Raw genomic sequence first — 18,926 nt, 5'->3', positions numbered from 1 at the left:
GAGAAATGCAAGTAGGTCACGTGGTGATTAGCCAGCCGCTGTCCGGTACCAAATATATCTTTTTCATTCATAACCAGAAATTGAGCTCTGGAGACATAACAAAGACAAGAGCAACAAAACATTTCCAGAGATACATATCTCCCCTTCCTGGCACTCCCCGCAGTTGCAATGGGGTTAGCCGGCCCTCGAAAGTCAGTAAACAGTTCTTCTTCTCCATCCTCACGGCTTTTTCCTGCTAACCAACATATTCTCTTATCCAGGAGGACCAAAATCTCCCATGACCCCAACAACACCGCATGGGCCCGCTCAACCTCCGGCTTTGGCCACAAAATTATGAGCGCCCACGGCTGGACCCCCGGTAGCTTCCTGGGCGCCTCCAACGCTGCTCATGCAGACCACTTCACCTCTGCGAGCGCAGGTCATATCCGCGTTATTCTCAAGGATGACAATCTGGGACTAGGCGCCAAACCCCGTGCGGGGGACGAACCGACGGGGCTTGATGCTTTTCAGGGACTCCTAGGGCGTCTTAATGGGAAGAGTAATGCGGAGCTGGAAAAAGAGCAAAGGAAGAGGGATGATAGGCGCCTTACTAATTTTGTGGAGAAGAGATGGAAGACGATGCGGTTTGTGAGCGGCGGGCTGCTAGTGCATGAGAAGATCCAGGCGCTCACGGAGGTGCAGAGCGGCAGCAGCGAAGGAGAAGCAGAGGAAACGCAGGAAGACAGTAAATCGGAGACATTAGAGAAGACGAAAAAGGAGCGCAAGAGAGAAAGGAAAGCAAAAGGTGGTGATTCCAATTCAGATGTCTCTCAAGAGCTCTCAAAAAAGAACGAGAAGAAATTAAAAAGGGAAAAGAAGAAGAAGACGAGGTCTGGTGACTATTCAAGTCCGTCTACTGATACCACAACACCTTTGGAGGATGCCCTCATCAACAAGAAACGGAAAAAGTCCAAGAAACGAAAACAACAAGATCTTGAATTCATTTACCCTGAGGAGAGAGACAGTAATGGCGCGGATACTGAGAGCTCTGTGGGACGGGATGAGGAAAAATCGACTTCCACAATTTCCAACCATACGCATATTGTGAAGGTCAAGGAACATAGGCCATTGGGTCGCCAGTTTACCCGTGGCCGCTATATTCAGCAGAAGAAGCTGGCTCTGATGGATGCGAAATCTTTGAATGAGGTATGTTTTCCCATATGTATCCCCTTGTTTCCTTATTAAACCATGGCTAATTTATTTTCTAGATTTTTATGGTGAAGTGATGGATAGGGGAGCATTCACTTTTTGGACACCCCCGACCAGTTTTTTCTGATTCAACCTACTTGAATTCCAAACCATCCGGCTGCTGGTCACATATTTTTCTTCTTTATACTTCTACTGAGTTTCATTGGCGTGCTGTTCCTTTTTCTTCCTTTTGATCGAGAGGTGTTTACCGTTGGATCAGGATCATAGAACATGCTATTATTCTATATACATACATATATTTCTTATCGTCTCAATTTTTGTGATAGCTCATCGCTATCTTCTCCCGAACATGTCGTTTCATCCAGGATGTGAGCAGATATATCGTCATGAGAGTGCGGATGGAGGATCTGTTAGATATCCTTGCAACATTTCGATCTCTTTTAAGGATATTTCTAACTCTTTGAATATTCTATGCTGCATACGCGTTTTTCTAATATACTTACATGTCATCAAATGGGGACGACAACAACAGGAGATAGGTGAATATGAAAAGTTGCCACGACAACCACTCCCCTATAACACTACGGCAACCAGCGTGGATATCACAAACTTGTGAAGACAAATACTCCGTGATCTCCTCTGAGTGGATTCCTCTTCTTTATATTCAATTTCTAGTGTTTTATCTTTCGTCCATTTCCGCAGCTCTACAACTGCCAGACAAAATGGGTGATAGATTTCTTCGCGGCCCCTCGCCCAGCCCTTGGCTGATCAGCTTTGGAGGCAGGCCAGTTGCTAGACACCTTCGCGTGCCGTCGGTCCAGGATCAAATTGAGCATGACAAGCAGGAGCTCGGGTTAAAGAGCGTTGAGAGCGGATCGGCTGCGGAAAACCTTTCCATGGTGTCAGTCCAGGATCAAATTGAGCGTGGCAAGAGAGCACTCGGGTTGAAGAGCTTTAAAGGTGGTCCGGTTGCCGAAGACCCTTTCATGCTGTCAGTCCAGGGTCAGACTGAACGTGACAATAAAGAACTCGGATTTGAGGAGGAAATTCGCGACATGAGGGCTGCTAATACAACCCCAGTTAGTGTATGAAATGAAACATATATATACTTCATTGTTATACCGATATTCATAGAGTCACAACCCCTTGATTCTCATCATTGCTGTCTGCTAACCTTTCGCCCCCTGAAACGAACAGTACAATCTCTCGGACACTGTTTCTTATCACTCATACCACAATAACAATACCCCATCAACACCAGCAACCCCCAAAACCCCCACCGCCTCACACCTCTCTTTTTACGCTCTGGCTGCCCGCGCATATCAGGAATCCATTCGCCCCCCAGATTCCCCGCCGCCCTCTGTCTGGGCCCCAGGCGACCAGCTACACCTTTACTATACCCAACTCCTCATTGTTTTCTTCGACAATTTCCGCACCCTCCTGCACGAACATCAACAGCTCCAAGCGCAGCAAGGAAATATAGTAATGATGAACAAAAATGCCTTCTGCAATGAATGGCTCAGACACTCCCGTAGCGTCATGGACAATATCCGCGCGGAATGGGGTCAGCATCCGCTCAGCTCTGGATTATCTGTCAAAACGACTTCAAGCAACACGATGTATAGGGATGTGGCCAATATGGCGCTGCAGCACACGATGTTGCAGCCAACAGCACCACCGCAGGAAGGGTGGAGGAGGGGCCAGCCTCTACATCCGTATTATGTGCTTATGCTTGGGAGGTTTGAGAATCAGTTGAGGAGTTTGTTGGAGGAAGAGTTTGGAAGTTCTATGGCGTTTGATGAGAATGCACTGCAGGCGGAGATATTTGAGTATGAGGCTCTTATTCTGCAAGAGTATCGGAAAATGTGGATTGAGATATTTGGGCTGTGATTTGGGGGGGTGCGGGCTAACGGTTTGTATTTACCAGGAGAGTCCTGGAAAAGGGAACAGGAGCAGGACACCATTGGGCTGTTTTTCAGTAATAGTTAGTGGTGGGATTGGGTTCGTTTTTTTGTTCCTTTGGATGGCTAATTCTACTCCACAGGAACATTTAAATCGAATATCAAATAATATTAGATCCCTGTAATGCAAACAATCGAAAAGCATCATCCTCGTCGTATATTTTGAAATCCATTTTATGCGCGGGTCCATTTATGCATGGCTTACATAGCACACTGTGGCTGGTGGCCTGTTGACTCAGCCACCTCGACGTCATAGCTGTGCCAAGCTCACTGTCGAACCTCTGGAATCAACTTCAAGTTTCGGCTTTGATACTCTGATATTGAATTAATCCCATTCGTATATATATTCTATTCATATTCTTTTTGTATATTGTGTGGGTAAGCATAAATTAAGACTTTAGACCTCCTCTTCGTCCGTCATCCTCAGCCTGGGATAGGCACCCCCCCACCCTCCCCCTCTCGGTCTGTCTTCCGCCCGACAATATATCAAAATGCCCTCCCCTTCCCCCTCCCCATCCACCGTTTTAAATTCACAGCCTTCGCGTCCCGAAGATAGAGCTGCCCTTGGTTTACCTCCTATGTCCTACGTCGAGGCTGTCCAGTCTCCCAAACATGAAGACACGGAGAGCTCCGCTTTTCACAGGGAAGGATTTGAGTTGAATAAGGATACCATCCAAGCGTTAGAACCAACGTCACCAAATGCGCGGGGAGTTTCCCAGCGGAATGGGCTCACATCTGCTCCCTTACCCCGGGGTGCTCTTAAAAACCGTGGCAGCCATGGACCGAACAATGTAAACGGCCCGCATAGAAATGGAAGACCGGATACTATGCTTAGAAGTCGGGGAGGATCTCAACACGCCAGGTACGTATCGTCATATCTTATATTCCACAGCTACAACGAGATGTCAATCTAATATATATGTTAATAGCATACGCTGGGCACCGCTGAACATAACCCTTGAACGACGGCTCCAAACCCTCGTGGTTCTCTTCCACACCATCACCGTCCCCATCTTTCTAACCGCCTTTTTCTTGGCATGTGCCATACCACTTTTTTGGCCCCTTCTTCTCCCGTACCTAGTATACATCTCCCTCTTTTCCAACACGGCAACCTCTGGCACTCTCGTCCGTCGCAGCCAGTTTCTCCGCTCCCTGCGCATCTGGAACTACTTTGCATCCTACTTCCCCGCCCGGCTCCACCGCTCCGTACCTCTGCCAGCCACTCGAAAATACATCTTCGGCTACCACCCCCATGGCATCATTTCTCACGGTGCCTTTGCCGCATTTGCTACAGAAGCACTGGGCTTCTCTACCCTCTTTCCTGGGATTACTAACACTCTCCTCACCCTTGACTCCAACTTCCGCCTCCCTTTCTACCGTGACTACGCCCTGGCCATGGGCCTTGCCAGTGTCTCGCGCGAATCTTGCGAGAACCTCCTGTCCAAGGGCGGTCTCGACAATGCCGGCATGGGCCGCGGAATCACCATCGTTGTCGGAGGCGCCAGTGAATCGCTGGATGCCCAACCCAACTCCATCCGCCTCGTCCTCAAACGCCGCAAGGGTTTCGTGAAACTCGCCATCCGCACGGGAGCAGACCTGGTCCCTGTCCTTGCCTTTGGAGAAAATGAGCTCTACGAACAGCTCTCTTCGGACCAGCACCCGCTCATTCGCAAATTCCAGCTCCTCGTCAAACGCACTTTGGGTTTCACGGTGCCGCTCTTCCATGCACGTGGCGTCTTCAACTATGACATCGGTCTGATGCCGTATCGCCGTCCTCTAAATATTGTCATAGGAAGACCGATTCAGGTGGTTCAGCAGCGGGATCGGGCAAAAATTGATGATGTCTACGTTGATGAGTTGCATTCTAAATATGTCCGCGAGTTACAGCGGTTATGGAAGGACTATCGAGGTGTATTTGCCACGGAGAGGACGTCGGAGTTGGAGATTGTTGCGTAGATTGAGGAATTGGGGACTACTATTATTCATTGATGGGATGGGAGGCTTTATTCATTTTTGTATTTTGTTCCTTTTGCATGGATGACCAGGTTTGTCAGTGAATTGGGTTTTCATTTCGTCGAGGTATTGGCGTTGATGGATTGTGTTCCTTGTGCATCCCCTCAAAACGTTCTCAGAGTTTCCTTCTCATGTTTATATGTATTTTATGGTAGTTGAGGTGCTGTAGCCTGCTGTATCTAGAAAGGTTGTGACTAAACATCGACAAATATGACCTTTACCGAAACCAAATGGAAATAGTTGTTTGCAATTGTGATATTTTTCTTGCTCATTTTGATGTAGCCCCTTATTGCTAATGTTAAAAGAAAAGGACTTTGAGGGAATTCTGATTATCATATCATCGTTGTTCAAAACAAGTTAAAGAGCGATATGGTTGAAAATCTCCAATAGCTCATATTTTTACTCTGCTGCTATGTAAATGGTATATAGATGACAAGGAAAATATCTATGGTATTCATTCTCAATGGATAAAAACAACATATGTATGGCCTGCATATTTCTCAACCGTGCTGAGAGCTCGTGCCCAACGCGTGTAAAATAGAGTACTCCACCTTTCCAGTGAACTCGACAAGGGAAACTCCAACAAGAGGATCAGTGGGGAGGGGTGGAATAAAGAACGTGGGATACAGAAAACCAAGGGGAAAGGAGAAACCGGAGGCTCAAAAGAAAGATGAACAACGAATGACAGTTATTAAATCAAGCAAAATTTACCAAATAATCCCCTTCCAGTGCCATGTTCCATCCACATTCTTCCATTTCCCCTGCTCAATAGCCTTCTCCCACCCAAGCATGACGGCCAGTAACCGACACGCAATGCTACTAACCCCGCAGACCACTGCGTCCGACTGTCCGAGAACAGCCAGATCAAGCAGATAGGCACGACCAATCAGCTTGCGCAGACGTAGCGCTACATCGGGTGGTTGAAAGCGGAACGAGTCTATGTCGCTCGCTTCCACGCTTCGTGGACGGAGATGGGGTTCATTCCTGGACGCGGGCGGACTCCCCACTGCACGGGGTGGAGTTGGAGCGCCCAAAGACCAGAACACGTCGTGGAAGAATCCGCCCTCCCAGTCTATGTTCCCGTCCATCGTGATCTGGGCCTTACCCTTCGCAGCGCCTTGGGCTGTCTTGTTGGTGAGGGATATCATCGATTGTGCCTGCTCAGTATCAGACACCTCCTTTGCCATGTAGACGTCCGGGTCATCAGAGGCAAGCAGTATGCTCGACTTATCACGTCCAAGTGATGCGGTAGGTTTGGTGTTGCTCCTGCGGAATGAGGAAATGATGTCATATGCGGCATCGGTATATGTTTCCAATGGCAGATAGGACTTTTGATATTGGAACTCCATTGGGTGTCGGTCGCCGTGGCGGACATGGACGCCAACTTCGATACCTCCCTTATTCCTTACAGAGACATTGAGCTCTTTCACGCGTTGTTCGAGATAGGCGGCGTCATCCCCTGTTAAATGGAACAACGCTTCGTATCCGCTGCGGAGGAAATCAAACATTGCTTTCTGCCGGTACACTCCCATTTTGTGACCGTCTTCGAATTTGTCATTAAAACCATGTCCAAAGGTCCACGACGTAGTGGCTGAAGATATCAGAAGGTGTCTAGTTTGGTGAGGGCAAGGTATTCTCTGCGACGACGGAGGAGGACGGCAGGAGGGCATTGGCGGTAGTTTAAAGTATGTCGTATACTCGCCATACGCCCAATTGGTGTCATCAACAAAAAAGGCCCTGCCTTCATGTTGGGCCAGGCCGTAACTCATCCATAAACCCATTACAGTTGCACCCATGCCTGCATCCTCTGTTTGAAGAATGTAAGTCAAAGACTTCTCGCAAACCGGTACATCCTCGCCCCATAATGTATATATTTCACCACCAACAACACCATGCCCTTTCCTGAAAATTTCGTGATCGTGGGAATTTGGAAGTAGTCCGTTCCTTTCTGCATCGGGAATGTCCATGAAATTTTTGTCTTTCCAATAATATTCATGGTGACCAATGTTATGTGCCAAGGCCGGTTTATTATTTTTGATATTCTCCAAGTTATGTGATAATTCCATACCCTGGGAACACAGGGAGGAGTAACTAGACGGCGACAAAGGGAACTCTTGATTGTGCGGAATCGAAATTGTCCATCGTGATCGACCCCGTTGGTCAGTTACCATCACTGGGCTGGGACCTTCTGGCAGGTTATCACTGCCAATTATTTCGAAAGGTTCACCATCATGAGAAAAGTAATTGACAACCTTAAGAAGATGGTCCGCTTGTTGCCACGAAAACACAAACCATATGATAAGAACAACTCCGACTGTCCAGCAAAAGAGGCGCCTAAGTTTTCTAGGCCATCGCGAAGCTCGTTCCTTGCCGTGACGGGGCAGAATCGATGGTAAACTCGGTGATGGGAGAGGAGAATCGATGAACGAAACACGCAGTTGTTGTTTTGACAAAGGAGTTGGAAAGAAAGTGCTCCTTGTTGGCGTCCTGCGTAGCATCATGCTATGGGAGGTGTACTTTGAAGAGACAATCATCTTGGGATGAAGACTGCCTGTCATATAACAACGGTTTAATGTGAGGACGTAAATTGACTGACAGCGTTCCACATCAACGACCTTTGGATTCAGAAGAACGTTGACCCAAGAAATTGACGATGAAGATCAGTAAGCCCTGGGATTCAAACGTCACAGCTGGAGGGAAAATCTTCCCCCGCGTGCTCTCAATTTTAAACGAAGATCTCAAAAGGGGACATATTATTGAAGATCGCAGGTTGGTCACAGGTAGATCAGCAGCAAGCGGAATTGACTGACACGAAGGGTAAGGGTGAATAATAGGACTCGAAGAATCGTTCCTTGTCAGTGCAAGAAGTTCTGGAGATAACAACAGCACTTGCTCAGCAAATGAAGCCTAAATCTGCGATTCTGTCTGGATACTGCCGTTAAATAGCACCTTGTCCACTGGGGCAAGATTTGTGCACACCCCAGAGCTCCCACTATCCTGGCAAAAGGAAACGGCCGCTTTTGAAGGTATAGGAATGAGCCAGCAAAGAAATAAGTGCATCAAAAGAAAGAGAAAACAATTTATAAATTGCTAAGGAAAATGGAATCCGTAACTTGAACACCTTTCAAGGAGAACTGGTTATACGGAGCTTGAAAATACGAAAACAAAAGAGACGTTTCTCAAATACGGGGTTCCGCCAGCAGTCGCAGGTAGGGGAGAGGAATTGGGTAAGGCAGCATCCAACTAAGATGTCGAGGAGATTTGCCTGCGATGACTGAGAGCAGAAATGGATGGGCTGTACTCCGTAAGGGATAATATCGATATCAATAACCGTTAGCAAAGACCGATCATACCCAAAGCTTCTGAAGTCCGTTCTTCTGGTGCGTACCTCGTGGTTCAAGACGATTAGAGCTTGGAGTGAAGTCAACAAATTCCTACTCCCAGTGCTCCGTGTAAAGTGTCAAATGTACGTCGATATTTTTGATTCCGTCAAAAGGGTTTTGCCTCTGGCCTTTCCCTTATTGACTCTGGATTCCCCCCACGGTACCACACGCTGATTTTTGGTATTAATGGACGTAAAACCAGGGAATCATAAGAACGAATGGGGCGAGTGCTGGAGTTGGGGGGGATCTTCAGCACCTCGCAAAAAAAAAAAAAGAAAAAAAGACCTAGCCAGGGTTCCTTTCCTTTGACTTCAACCGCACTCAAAAAGTACGTGTGACCGACGCACACCGGTCGGCGGAGCTGATCACTGACCGCTGTGACTGGGCGGCGTGGAACTTGGTTCAAAAGATCGTCCGCGCTTCGATAACCCCCGCCGAAATAGCTATTATCCCTGAGCTGGGAGAGCAGGGTCCTCGGGAATGAGAAAATTTCCAGGATGTTGGAAACTCAGAAAAATTTAATTCTCAACAGTATGCAGTACGTTGTTGTTGTATTGCCAAAACAGCGGTTGCTGGATGGTGTTTGCGAATCAAAATTAATTCATCACTACTATTATTGTCACACTGGGAGTCTTGAGTTACGCGGTTACCAACAACAGCTCAAACAAAAGGATGGAGAATCTGGAATGCCTTTTCTCTTCTTTGGTCAAACGCTTGAAGGGTTCGACGGAACACAATGGGGAAGCCTTGGCTTTTGATAGGCTATTTCAGTGCAGATCCATGGCATTTTTCAACACTGCTTAAGTGAGACCCGACGCATGAGAGAGACCAGTGTTTCATCACTTGTCTCGTGGAATGGGTTTTAGTGGATCCGCGAGTGTCAGCCAAACGGATTTGACGTGCGAATGGTTTCGGATGAGTTGGGATCTCTACTTGTTACATATGCAGTTACTCTGCACATTCGCTCCAACAACCTTTATGGAAAACGGGGATTGATAAATACACTCGCTCCCGGCTAAATACACTAGTCTAAATCAAACATAGCTTATACACAGCTGTACGCTCAAAATGACTAATTTGTGAAAACAAAATATCTATAAAATCTTTTATTTTCATGATATTATTTACTATTATTAATCAGTTCAGCTGCCTGTTTGATATAATAAGATTTTTTTAGTTTAATGTCAATATTTTTAACAAGCAGTAAAGTATTTTTAAAGCTAGAAAAGATTGAAAAAAAATATATATATCTTTAAATATATATATAAATATTAAAAATAGCTAATTCTGTAGTATCAAAAAAACTAGAACTGAATACTGAAACAACTTTCTTAAAAATATTAAAAGCAAAGATATCTTCAAAGCTTTTAATTACACTAAATCTAAAGATTTAGTAAAGCTTTTCATATTAGAATATAAATTTTACAATGAAAAATATACTGCTAATACTTTTCAAAATATATATATATATATATATATATATAAAATACTCATAATAAGTTTATTTATAAAGCTCTTAGAGTCTAAATGTTACACCTCTATGAATAAATACTATGATGATAGGAAATAAAAGTAATTTGATATTAATGAAAATGAGATAGAAGTGATAATTTTTACTAGTTTAATTAAAATAATTACTGAATCTAATTCAATAAATCATTTAATAATTCAGAATCTATATTCAGAGTTAAAAAAATCTTTTTGCATTATATTATTTTTTAATAAAAATTTAATATCATTCAGTCTACTTAAAAACACTATAAATATTAATTTAACAAAATCTAATAAAAAATCTACTATTTCTAAATGATATTAAATTATATTACTTTTGAATTATTTGAAAATGATTTTTTTAAAAAATAATTAGTTCCAAATTGTTTTTTTTAAATATTATATGATATTCAAGTAGATAAAAATAATAGTTTAATTTCTACTACTACTACATTTATTGATATAAAAATACTTTTAATCATATTTTAAAAAAAAATAAAATAATTTCACCTCTTCAAAATCTAAAGTTTCAAAGTCTCTGATAAAATAAATCATCTGTTTTTTATGATAAAAGAAGTATTTAACTTCTATTTGATGTATTAAAATAAAAAAACTAATATTGAAATAGAAGTTTCGCAAAAATCTTCAATTTGACTTTATTTTTATTTACTATATATATATATATATAATCTATTCAAGAATAAAAATGTATATATAATAAGAACTTCTAACTATATTGATAATATAAATTTTATTATCAGCTTTAAATCTACACAAAAAAACTATGAAAATATACAAAAAGCTATACAAAAAAATTTAAAAAAAAATAACTTTATTTGATGTGAATAAAATCAAACTCATTTACTTCTATTTTAAATAAGTAAAGAAAATAGAATTATTACTGTTCAAGATAAAGTTATAAGACTCAAAAACTCAGTGAGATGAAAGAGATTTGATTAAATTCAAAGCTTAAATTTAAAGTTCACATTTATAAAAGATTAGTTCAGGCTGAAAGAACTTAAATAATATAATTAATCTCTCAAATACTGAAAGAGAGTTTAAATATCTTTTCAAGTTATAAAGTTATTATATATATTTTATACAGCTTCTTTGTACAGCTTCTGTTTCTTATTTTAAATTAAGATCTAATGAAAAAATTAAAAAAACTATATGAACTATTTTTAAAATCTTCAAAATAAAACTTTATAAAAAATATTGAGTACATTGAAAACATCTTCTATTAGAGCAATAAAATAAAAATTTCAATTTCATCATCAACTATTCACTTTAATAAAATCTGCATAAATTATACTTTAAGATTTATAAAAATATATGTAAATCACTCAATTCAAATAAGCATTTACCTCATACTTATCAAATATATCTAATAAAAATTTGAATAAAGATAAATTCTAAATTGAAATGAACACTTTGAGAATTTTAAAAAATTTATATCTTTTTAACTCTATAGAATATATACAACAATTAAAAATCAATTATTAAGCTTAAATATAGGAAATACATATCACAATAAGCTTTATCTTTGAATAAAAATCTAAATTTATTAATAATATTTCTATAAGTGAACTCTCTAATAAAGAGAAAAATATATATATATATCTAAAACTACAAAAAATTAATAAGAAAAGTTCTTTAATATTATATTTATATAAATCAAAAAGTGAAAAAAAAATATTTGTGTTATGACTTCAATCTAGGCGCAGATAAACAAATGTTTAATTGTCAACTAGAAAAGCTATTTCAATGAAATACTAAAATGATTTGAGGAACAGGGGTCTGAGGAAATCTCTTCTTATATATCTCTTTCCACTAGCAGTTGCTATGCCATTGCTAGACAGTTTTTGTAAGGTATTTGTTTACAGTTGTGATGGCGTAGAACAGGCTTATGTCCAACCTTCTCAACAGCGTAATCGCCACAGGCCAAGGCGATCGGCCATCATACGGGCCAAGGTGATCGGTAAACAACAATTGCCTAGGCAACGGCAAACAACCCCACAATTACCCCGTGTATGAATAACACATAAACGTGGCAATCACATGGCAACGGCGCTAGAGAAAAAGGGCTATATAAACAGAGCCTTCCCCGAACCCATCTTTTAGAAATCATCTTAGTATTCGCTCAGATAGCTTACCTAGTTGGCAATCGAACACCAGTTCACCTGCGCCTAGCTGAAGCCGTGACAGAAGTTGTTTGCGAGATGGTTGCTAGGCTTTTGCTAAGTGGTTCCCTTCAAGCAGTTGCTAGATGATTGCTAGACAGTTACTATTACTTTTTCAGATCAGTAGTCATATATTGTCATAAGACAGTAGTCAATGTCATAGCCAGCATCACTACAATCTGAGAAGCAAGGCTAGCTTTGATATATTTTATAATATACTCAAAAAATAAATTACATTTTTGAAATCTTGAGAAGAAATGTGAGATTTTTAATACTGAGTTATTTGCAATTCAAAAAGCATTTATATTAGTCTATAGACTTGTTCTTAAAGAATCTATCATAAAATATATATGAATTTTTTTTTTAGATAATCAAATAGTAGTTAAAAGACTTAAAAATATAAAATTTATGATCAAATAAATCTTAATTTAATTTAAAAAATATTTAAAAAAAATTAAACAAAATATAAAATATTCAAATTTATTTATCTTAAATATCAGCTTATATAAATATTTTAAAATATGAGAAAGTAGATTTAGTAGCAAAAAATAGCACTGAAATTCAAAAGAAAACATAAAATATTATCTTCTAAACTTATATTTAAAAAAAAATTAGAGAATTATATTTTAATAAATAGACTAAAGTTTGAAAAGAAAAAAAAATCAATATAAAAAATATGAAGTAAAATCAAAATAGAAGTTTTTTTTAATAAAGTGCAAAAAAAAAAAAAAATTTCCTCTATAATAAATATAATTAAAACTTAGATATAGTTATTTTAAATTCTATTTAAGAAAATTAAAAATTTCATAAACTTAGACAAATGTGATTTCTATAATTTAGTTGAAAATTCAAATCATATTTTAATGAACTATTCATTGTGTAATGATGTCAAAAAAAACTAATAAAAAAATACTTTATCAATTAGTCAAATATATTTTTTTTTTTAAAGCTTAACTGAAAATAAAGATTTTGATAAACTACATAGAAGAAATAAAAACTGCTTTTAAAGAATAAATTTTAAAATCAAATGAAATTTTTATTCAATTTATATCATTATTAAATATTAAAATTTAAGTTATTTTATTTTAAATACTTTTATTATTATTACTCTTTTTATCATTTATTTATTATTAAATATACTTTTTCTTTGATATTATTACTTTTTTTATTGAGAGTTTATTGTTTAATATCAAGATTATTGAGTTTTTTTTTCTAGAATTTTTTTTATCATAATCAATTTTTTCTATTATACTAATTTTCTTTATCAATTAATTTTTATTGAAATAAATATATATAATTATAATTTCTATAGTATATTTGTTTAAATATTTTATTATTCTGAGATGAATCTATATAACTACATGTTCTAAATTATATATATCAGATTTTTAAAATAATCAAATCCTAGCATAACTAAGTAGGTGTTATAGTCATTGACTGCATACACCTCAAATGAATAATAATAATAATAATAATAATAATAATAATAATAATATATTTATTGATATCTTAGGGAAAGAGCAGAACGCAAGAGTTGATTTATTGAATAATATTCTGATTCTGCAAAGCTGCCATTCGCAGAGTGGAATATGAGGAGGATGATTTTGTAGATAACTATTTCAGATTAATTTAATAGTAACTAATGAATTGAGGAGCTGAGCACATATCGACTACATTGGAACACTAGTTATTTTGAGTATACAGCTGTGTATACGCTATGTTTGTTTTGAGATGGTGTATTTTTTGAGGAGTGTATTTAGCCAGGTAGCGGGTGTATTTATCGATCCCAATTAAAAAACTACTCAGGTTCATATGCTTGATGCGGCGATGCACATGCAGCAATTCCTGAAGGATCCCCTGTCTATCCGGTTTCAGCCTGGCACATTTCAGGTCGCCAATGACTGGAGATCAGCCTTGGAGCAAATCGTAATCTCCATGCAGGACATCCAGCCTGGAAACCAGACGTCATCTACAAGTTCCTCTCATTCGATTGTTGTTGCTACAGTGAAATCGGCAGGTATCAGACCTGAGTCACAAATATTCTAGAAAAGGCTGGAGATAAATATGGTAGAATGAGCAGAGGAACGAAAAGAAACATCTCCAGAATCGACGATGCCTTCAAAAGATTGGACAACTTCAAAAGAACAAATCCAATTACCATCTCATTTATTATCCGCTTCTTCTACATAGCTCTATATTGTAGAAAGATGACGATCTAAATAAATTCTGCATTAGAGAGAACATAAAAGGCATTAAAGAAACTCGGTGTGATATATAATAATACATGTACGACGGGCATGACGCAGAGTAATGTCACATCCTCAGAAATCATTCCGCCAGAACCCATCATATCAGAGCGAAAAATGAAAAATGCAGGACAAAGGACAAAGGACAAAGATAACGTAGTAAAATATAATGAAACACATCTCGCCACTTTTCTTTTTTCCTTTCTCCTTTCATTTCCCGTTTCTGCATTATTTAGGATAGTTAGGTGAGATAAAGTCAAGACAAACATGCCAGATTCGAAAAGAGGACAAAATATACGGCTTAGGCAAGATGGGCATAACTGGAAGTAGTATAAAAAGGTGCATTAAGCAATAAAAATGAAAAGAAATGACGATCCTTGTAAATTATGTCGATAGAATAACCAACCGACCTTGAGGAATATGAAATGAAGGATAAAAATTTAAGAATGAGAATGGAAATAGAAATGGCCAGCACAAAACGACAAAAAGTTGATGTGTAGGAGTGAAATTAGAGAGCGAGGTGAATGAAATGAAGGCCAGATTGAGAAATAATGGGTATCAGGAAAGAAAGAGCATTTACTGTACAAAGATTGGGGGGGGGGGGGGGGAAATGAGAGCGCAAAAGCGAAAAGTGCATCTACAACAAAATGTACAAAAAAAAATCAAAGTCCATAAGAGTTTTGGGGGGTAATGGTGCCAAATGGGAAAGAACAAGAAAGAAATAAAAATCAAATATCTCGTCTCCGACGTCAAGATGGGGAAGATGGTCAGGTAATGAACAAGGATGCGGTTCTGCAAGAAAGGGCCAAAGAAGAGAGAGAAGGACAATCCGTTTACGCAGATTGGACATCTGTGAAAGAGCCTCGAAGAGCTGTTACCATTGCGCTCATTGGAGGAACGGTATTCGAACCAGAAGACGACTGTCGCCGGGCCGCATCAACAACACGCATGCTCCCTCTGGTCCCCTTGACCAGATGTCCGCTCTCCACCCTGTCCTGGATCATTTCGTCAAGCATTCGGGACATCTCGTCAACGCTTCTACGTTTCTTCTCTTTCTCTTTCTCCTTCTTGTTCTCTTGTTCCATCTCGGCTGTTCTCACAGGAGACAGGAGCGCAACGGGGCTTACAGTCCCAATAGCAACGCCGGCACTATTTGCTGAGCTGCCATTGCTATCGACGCTATTATGGCCCGATTTCTGTTTTATCTCTGAAGAAATCGAGTCGGGCGACAATTGGGCGACGTCACGCTGGCGGGCCGCGGAACGCAAAGCTGCAACCATTCGATCCTTGTCGTCAAGTTGTATTCGCAGTTCGGATATTTCCATATCCTTTTCGTGAAGCAGCGCCATAACCTCCGGCTCATCTGCGGATCCCACAGCACCTTTCAAATGAGAAAATCCCATCGACATACGTGAGTGGCTTGATCGGCGGGCTTGTAGTAGTCGCCGCTCGAGGGTTGAGATGTATCGAGTTTTATCGGAGAGATCCGCCTGAAGGGCATTAACCTGCATCTGGAGGCTTGCCATTCCATCGGCAAACTCGCCCATCGTATCGTCCTCATATTCATTATTGCCAAATTGAGCAGCTGGTGTTTGGGGAGTAGTCGAAGGCCCTGAACTTCGCATTGAAACCATGGAGGCAGATCTATTTAAAACAGTCCCATTTGCTCCCAACGTCGATTGAGATGCTGAAGATCGAATTGACCTGGTTCCAGGCTCAAAGCCACCTGCAGAGATTCCCGAGATCCTTCCCAGCGCAGATATGGTTCCATTAGCATTAACGCCAGTGGACTTGGAACATAAGATTAAACGGTTCAAATGCTCGATTCTTTCCTTGAGCGCTGTCCGTGCGAGCTGCATTTCCAACATTTGTTCTTCATGTCGAATTTCCGCCTCTCTTTCAAAAGCCTTTTCCTCGAGCCTCTCTTCCCTCTCACTATGAGCTCTTGCTTGTCCTTCAAGCTGAGATCTGAGTGTCTGAATTTCCATGCGGTAGCGTTCTAAAAGAACTCGGCTTCCAGCATCCCCGGCACCGCCACTCATGGCTTCTTCAGCCCGTTTAGCATGGCTGACAATGTTATTCTTCGCTCTGGCTGCAAACTTCAGTGTATTCAATGTCTCTCCTGTATGAGTATTGGCAGTTGCAGCGCTTCCACTCGATCCGATCTGAAGAGTGCAAAGGATACTGACAAGGGAATTCCCTGACAGCGCAGGTTGCAGCAACCGTGTTAATTTGCTATCGCGGTATGGCAAATGCTTCCCGTCCCGATCGGTGGGGTTGCCATTTTTATCCTTATCTCCAGAAAGCCGGGCAATCACCGTTCCCAAAGTGAGTAAGCTCTTGTTTATATGGGCACCTTCTGTTCTCCGTTCTTTGCTTTCTGCAGCACGTTCAGATCCCGCAAGATCAATCAAACTCAATGTTGAGACACGCACGCCACCAGGAACGATGGCAGAGCGTTTTTCCTGCACAGAACTTCCAGCAGGGATTCGCTCTCTGCTTTCTACCACAATTTGAACAACAGCATGACTCCGGGAACTGCGAGCGTTGAACTGCGTGCTTCCAGTCCTTCGAGCATGGTCACCCCTTGCAATAACTCGTAATAACTGCGTTGGGCTTTGCACAATTTCTTCCTTCAATGGCGAGGCGTATACACCTCGTTTACTGTCCTCTCGCAGTTTGATCTCTTCCTGCTGCACAGCACCTGGGCCAGTCCCAGAAGCTGGTGGTGACAGGAGATCGTGGATTTTCTCGTTGTAGATTTCCAGATAGCTTACGCGGAGTAAGAATTCGCGGTGAGGAGTTTCTCTAATGTAGGAAAATATATCTGTAATAGCCAAAGGGATAACACCGGGAGATGTAGCGGTACCCTGCATGGAAAATGTTTTGCCAGTTCCAGTCATTCCGTATGCAAAAACGGTGCCGTGATAACCTTCCATAACCCGGCGAACAAGGCGTTTCGCGCATGAATCGTATACTCTAGCATTGTTATCGTGAGCTGTAAATACATTATCTGTAATGTTAAACCGTTAGCACTGTGGATCTGGGCTATCAGAGCGCATGTCTCTTTCATTCCTCCTGTTTTTCTATCTTTGGGGGGAACTAGAAATACCATAATAATAATCTCCTGATTCCTTCCCACGGTGGGACACAAGCGACCTTCGACCATCGACCATCCATTCTTCATCTGACTTGGAATTCTCTGCGTTCCCAACGTCAGGTCGAACTCTGACGCTAACTATAACATTTCCTTTCGATTCTTTCCCCTTGGAACCACGTTTTCCATTACCGGATGTGCTATCAAAATCCTCTCGACCCCTTCGTCCGCCTTCCTCAGTTTCATCGAAGGTAGTGGCACTGGTAGAATAGGAACCCTGGGCTGATGAACTTCTGCTTTGCGGTGGAGAGGGGATACTGAAATGGCCCTCAGAGTTTCTAGCACTTGGACCATTGGGAATGGACTTGCCATCCCCGCTGCTATTCAAAAGGCTAGGTGTTCTGGATGAGCTGGGTCCTTTAAATGTATTTCCGGAACCATTGGCAGATTTTGTCTTAATCCGTATACTACTCGACGGGATTACTGGTTTCGTGGAGTCAGGAGATTGAGGCTTCGACGCCAGTTGATTTGCTACTTTAGGAGGTTGGGGGAAGGCTGCAATGCTGACTGTACGGCGCAGGGTTTTATCAGGACTACCAGGGGCGCCAACTACTAGAGATTTGGGAACCAAGATACCAGTTGAAGGATTGGATGATTGAGGCATAGCCAATGCGGAGGGCCGTGGTGAGGCAGATGGTGTGCGAAGTTTGGGGAGTTTCAAAGAAGATGAGGAAACCTTTGGGGTGTCTGAAATCACAGGCGGATCTTTCCTTGACTTTGGGCCAGGTAACGGGGGAAGAGCTGCGGTGGGAGGGTTTGTTGAAGGGCGCGAGGGTTGTGGGATTATGGAAGCCATGGCGAAAGATTCCGTGTAGCCAGCGTAGTGTATCGCGAGCACCCACGCGTGAAGCCAAGTGGTATAACAAGGTGGCACAAACAGCCAGGGAAGGTGGGGGAAGAGACACTTGATAACTGGAGAACAATATCCGAAGTATCCGGATTAACCACGGCTAGTAGTGCGTGCTAAGTCGGCGGGATCCCACGCTGTACGGCCATGGAAGTGGACAGATATATATGGTATATATTTAGGTTTTTTTTTTTTTTTTTTTTTTTTTTTTTTTGTGTGTGTGTGTGTGTGTGTGTCTGGATTCCTAGATTCCCGCTCGGGGGTTTGGTTCAATCGAAGTGGAAATACGGGATGTAGGGCTGTGATTATTGTTGCTGCACGGGACGAGGATACAGGAGGTCCGGTCACTGCAGAATGGAGAGCTCAGGAGGATTCGGGTGTTATAGGATTCCGATATTATCCAGGAGTGATATAGAGATGGAGTCTGCAATAGGATTACTCTAGGGATCGAAGTAGGAAA

General features: G+C 41.2%; 5 protein-coding genes across 5 annotated transcripts; 3 read left to right on the top strand and 2 right to left on the bottom strand.

Annotated features, from left to right (window-relative positions):
- Nucleotides 1-168: 168 nt before the first annotated feature.
- Nucleotides 169-1,265, top strand: PAAG_00836 (hypothetical protein; the record flags this gene model as incomplete). The annotated part of the gene is made up of 3 exons (XM_002796931.2): nucleotides 169-191; nucleotides 261-1,185; nucleotides 1,248-1,265. The coding sequence occupies 3 exons, from the start codon at nucleotides 169-171 to the stop codon at nucleotides 1,263-1,265; spliced, it is 966 nt and encodes a 321-aa protein (XP_002796977.2).
- A 645-nt stretch (nucleotides 1,266-1,910) lies between these two features.
- On the top strand, nucleotides 1,911-3,078 carry PAAG_00835 (hypothetical protein; the record flags this gene model as incomplete). The annotated part of the gene is made up of 2 exons (XM_002796930.2): nucleotides 1,911-2,273; nucleotides 2,386-3,078. 2 exons carry the CDS (start codon nucleotides 1,911-1,913, stop codon nucleotides 3,076-3,078), a joined length of 1,056 nt encoding a protein of 351 aa, XP_002796976.2.
- Nucleotides 3,079-3,640: 562 nt separating this feature from the next.
- On the top strand, nucleotides 3,641-5,105 carry PAAG_00834 (diacylglycerol O-acyltransferase 2A; the record flags this gene model as incomplete). The annotated part of the gene is made up of 2 exons (XM_002796929.1): nucleotides 3,641-4,011; nucleotides 4,079-5,105. 2 exons carry the CDS (start codon nucleotides 3,641-3,643, stop codon nucleotides 5,103-5,105), a joined length of 1,398 nt encoding a protein of 465 aa, XP_002796975.1.
- Nucleotides 5,106-5,869: 764 nt separating this feature from the next.
- PAAG_00833 (hypothetical protein) lies at nucleotides 5,870-7,696 on the bottom strand (the record flags this gene model as incomplete). Its single annotated transcript, XM_002796928.2, has 1 exon — nucleotides 5,870-7,696. One exon carries the CDS (start codon nucleotides 7,694-7,696, stop codon nucleotides 5,870-5,872), a length of 1,827 nt encoding a protein of 608 aa, XP_002796974.1.
- Nucleotides 7,697-15,295: 7,599 nt separating this feature from the next.
- On the bottom strand, nucleotides 15,296-18,415 carry PAAG_00831 (kinesin heavy chain; the record flags this gene model as incomplete). Its single annotated transcript, XM_015844152.1, has 2 exons — nucleotides 15,296-17,475; nucleotides 17,575-18,415. The coding sequence occupies 2 exons, from the start codon at nucleotides 18,413-18,415 to the stop codon at nucleotides 15,296-15,298; spliced, it is 3,021 nt and encodes a 1,006-aa protein (XP_015700933.1).
- Between the last annotated feature and the right edge of the window lie 511 nt (nucleotides 18,416-18,926).

This window comes from Paracoccidioides lutzii, assembly GCF_000150705.2.
Source record: "Paracoccidioides lutzii Pb01 unplaced genomic scaffold supercont2.2, whole genome shotgun sequence".
Classification (NCBI taxonomy): domain Eukaryota; kingdom Fungi; phylum Ascomycota; class Eurotiomycetes; order Onygenales; family Ajellomycetaceae; genus Paracoccidioides; species Paracoccidioides lutzii.
Note: the sequence above shows the minus strand (reverse complement) of the source record. Positions and strands in the feature narration are given on the sequence as shown.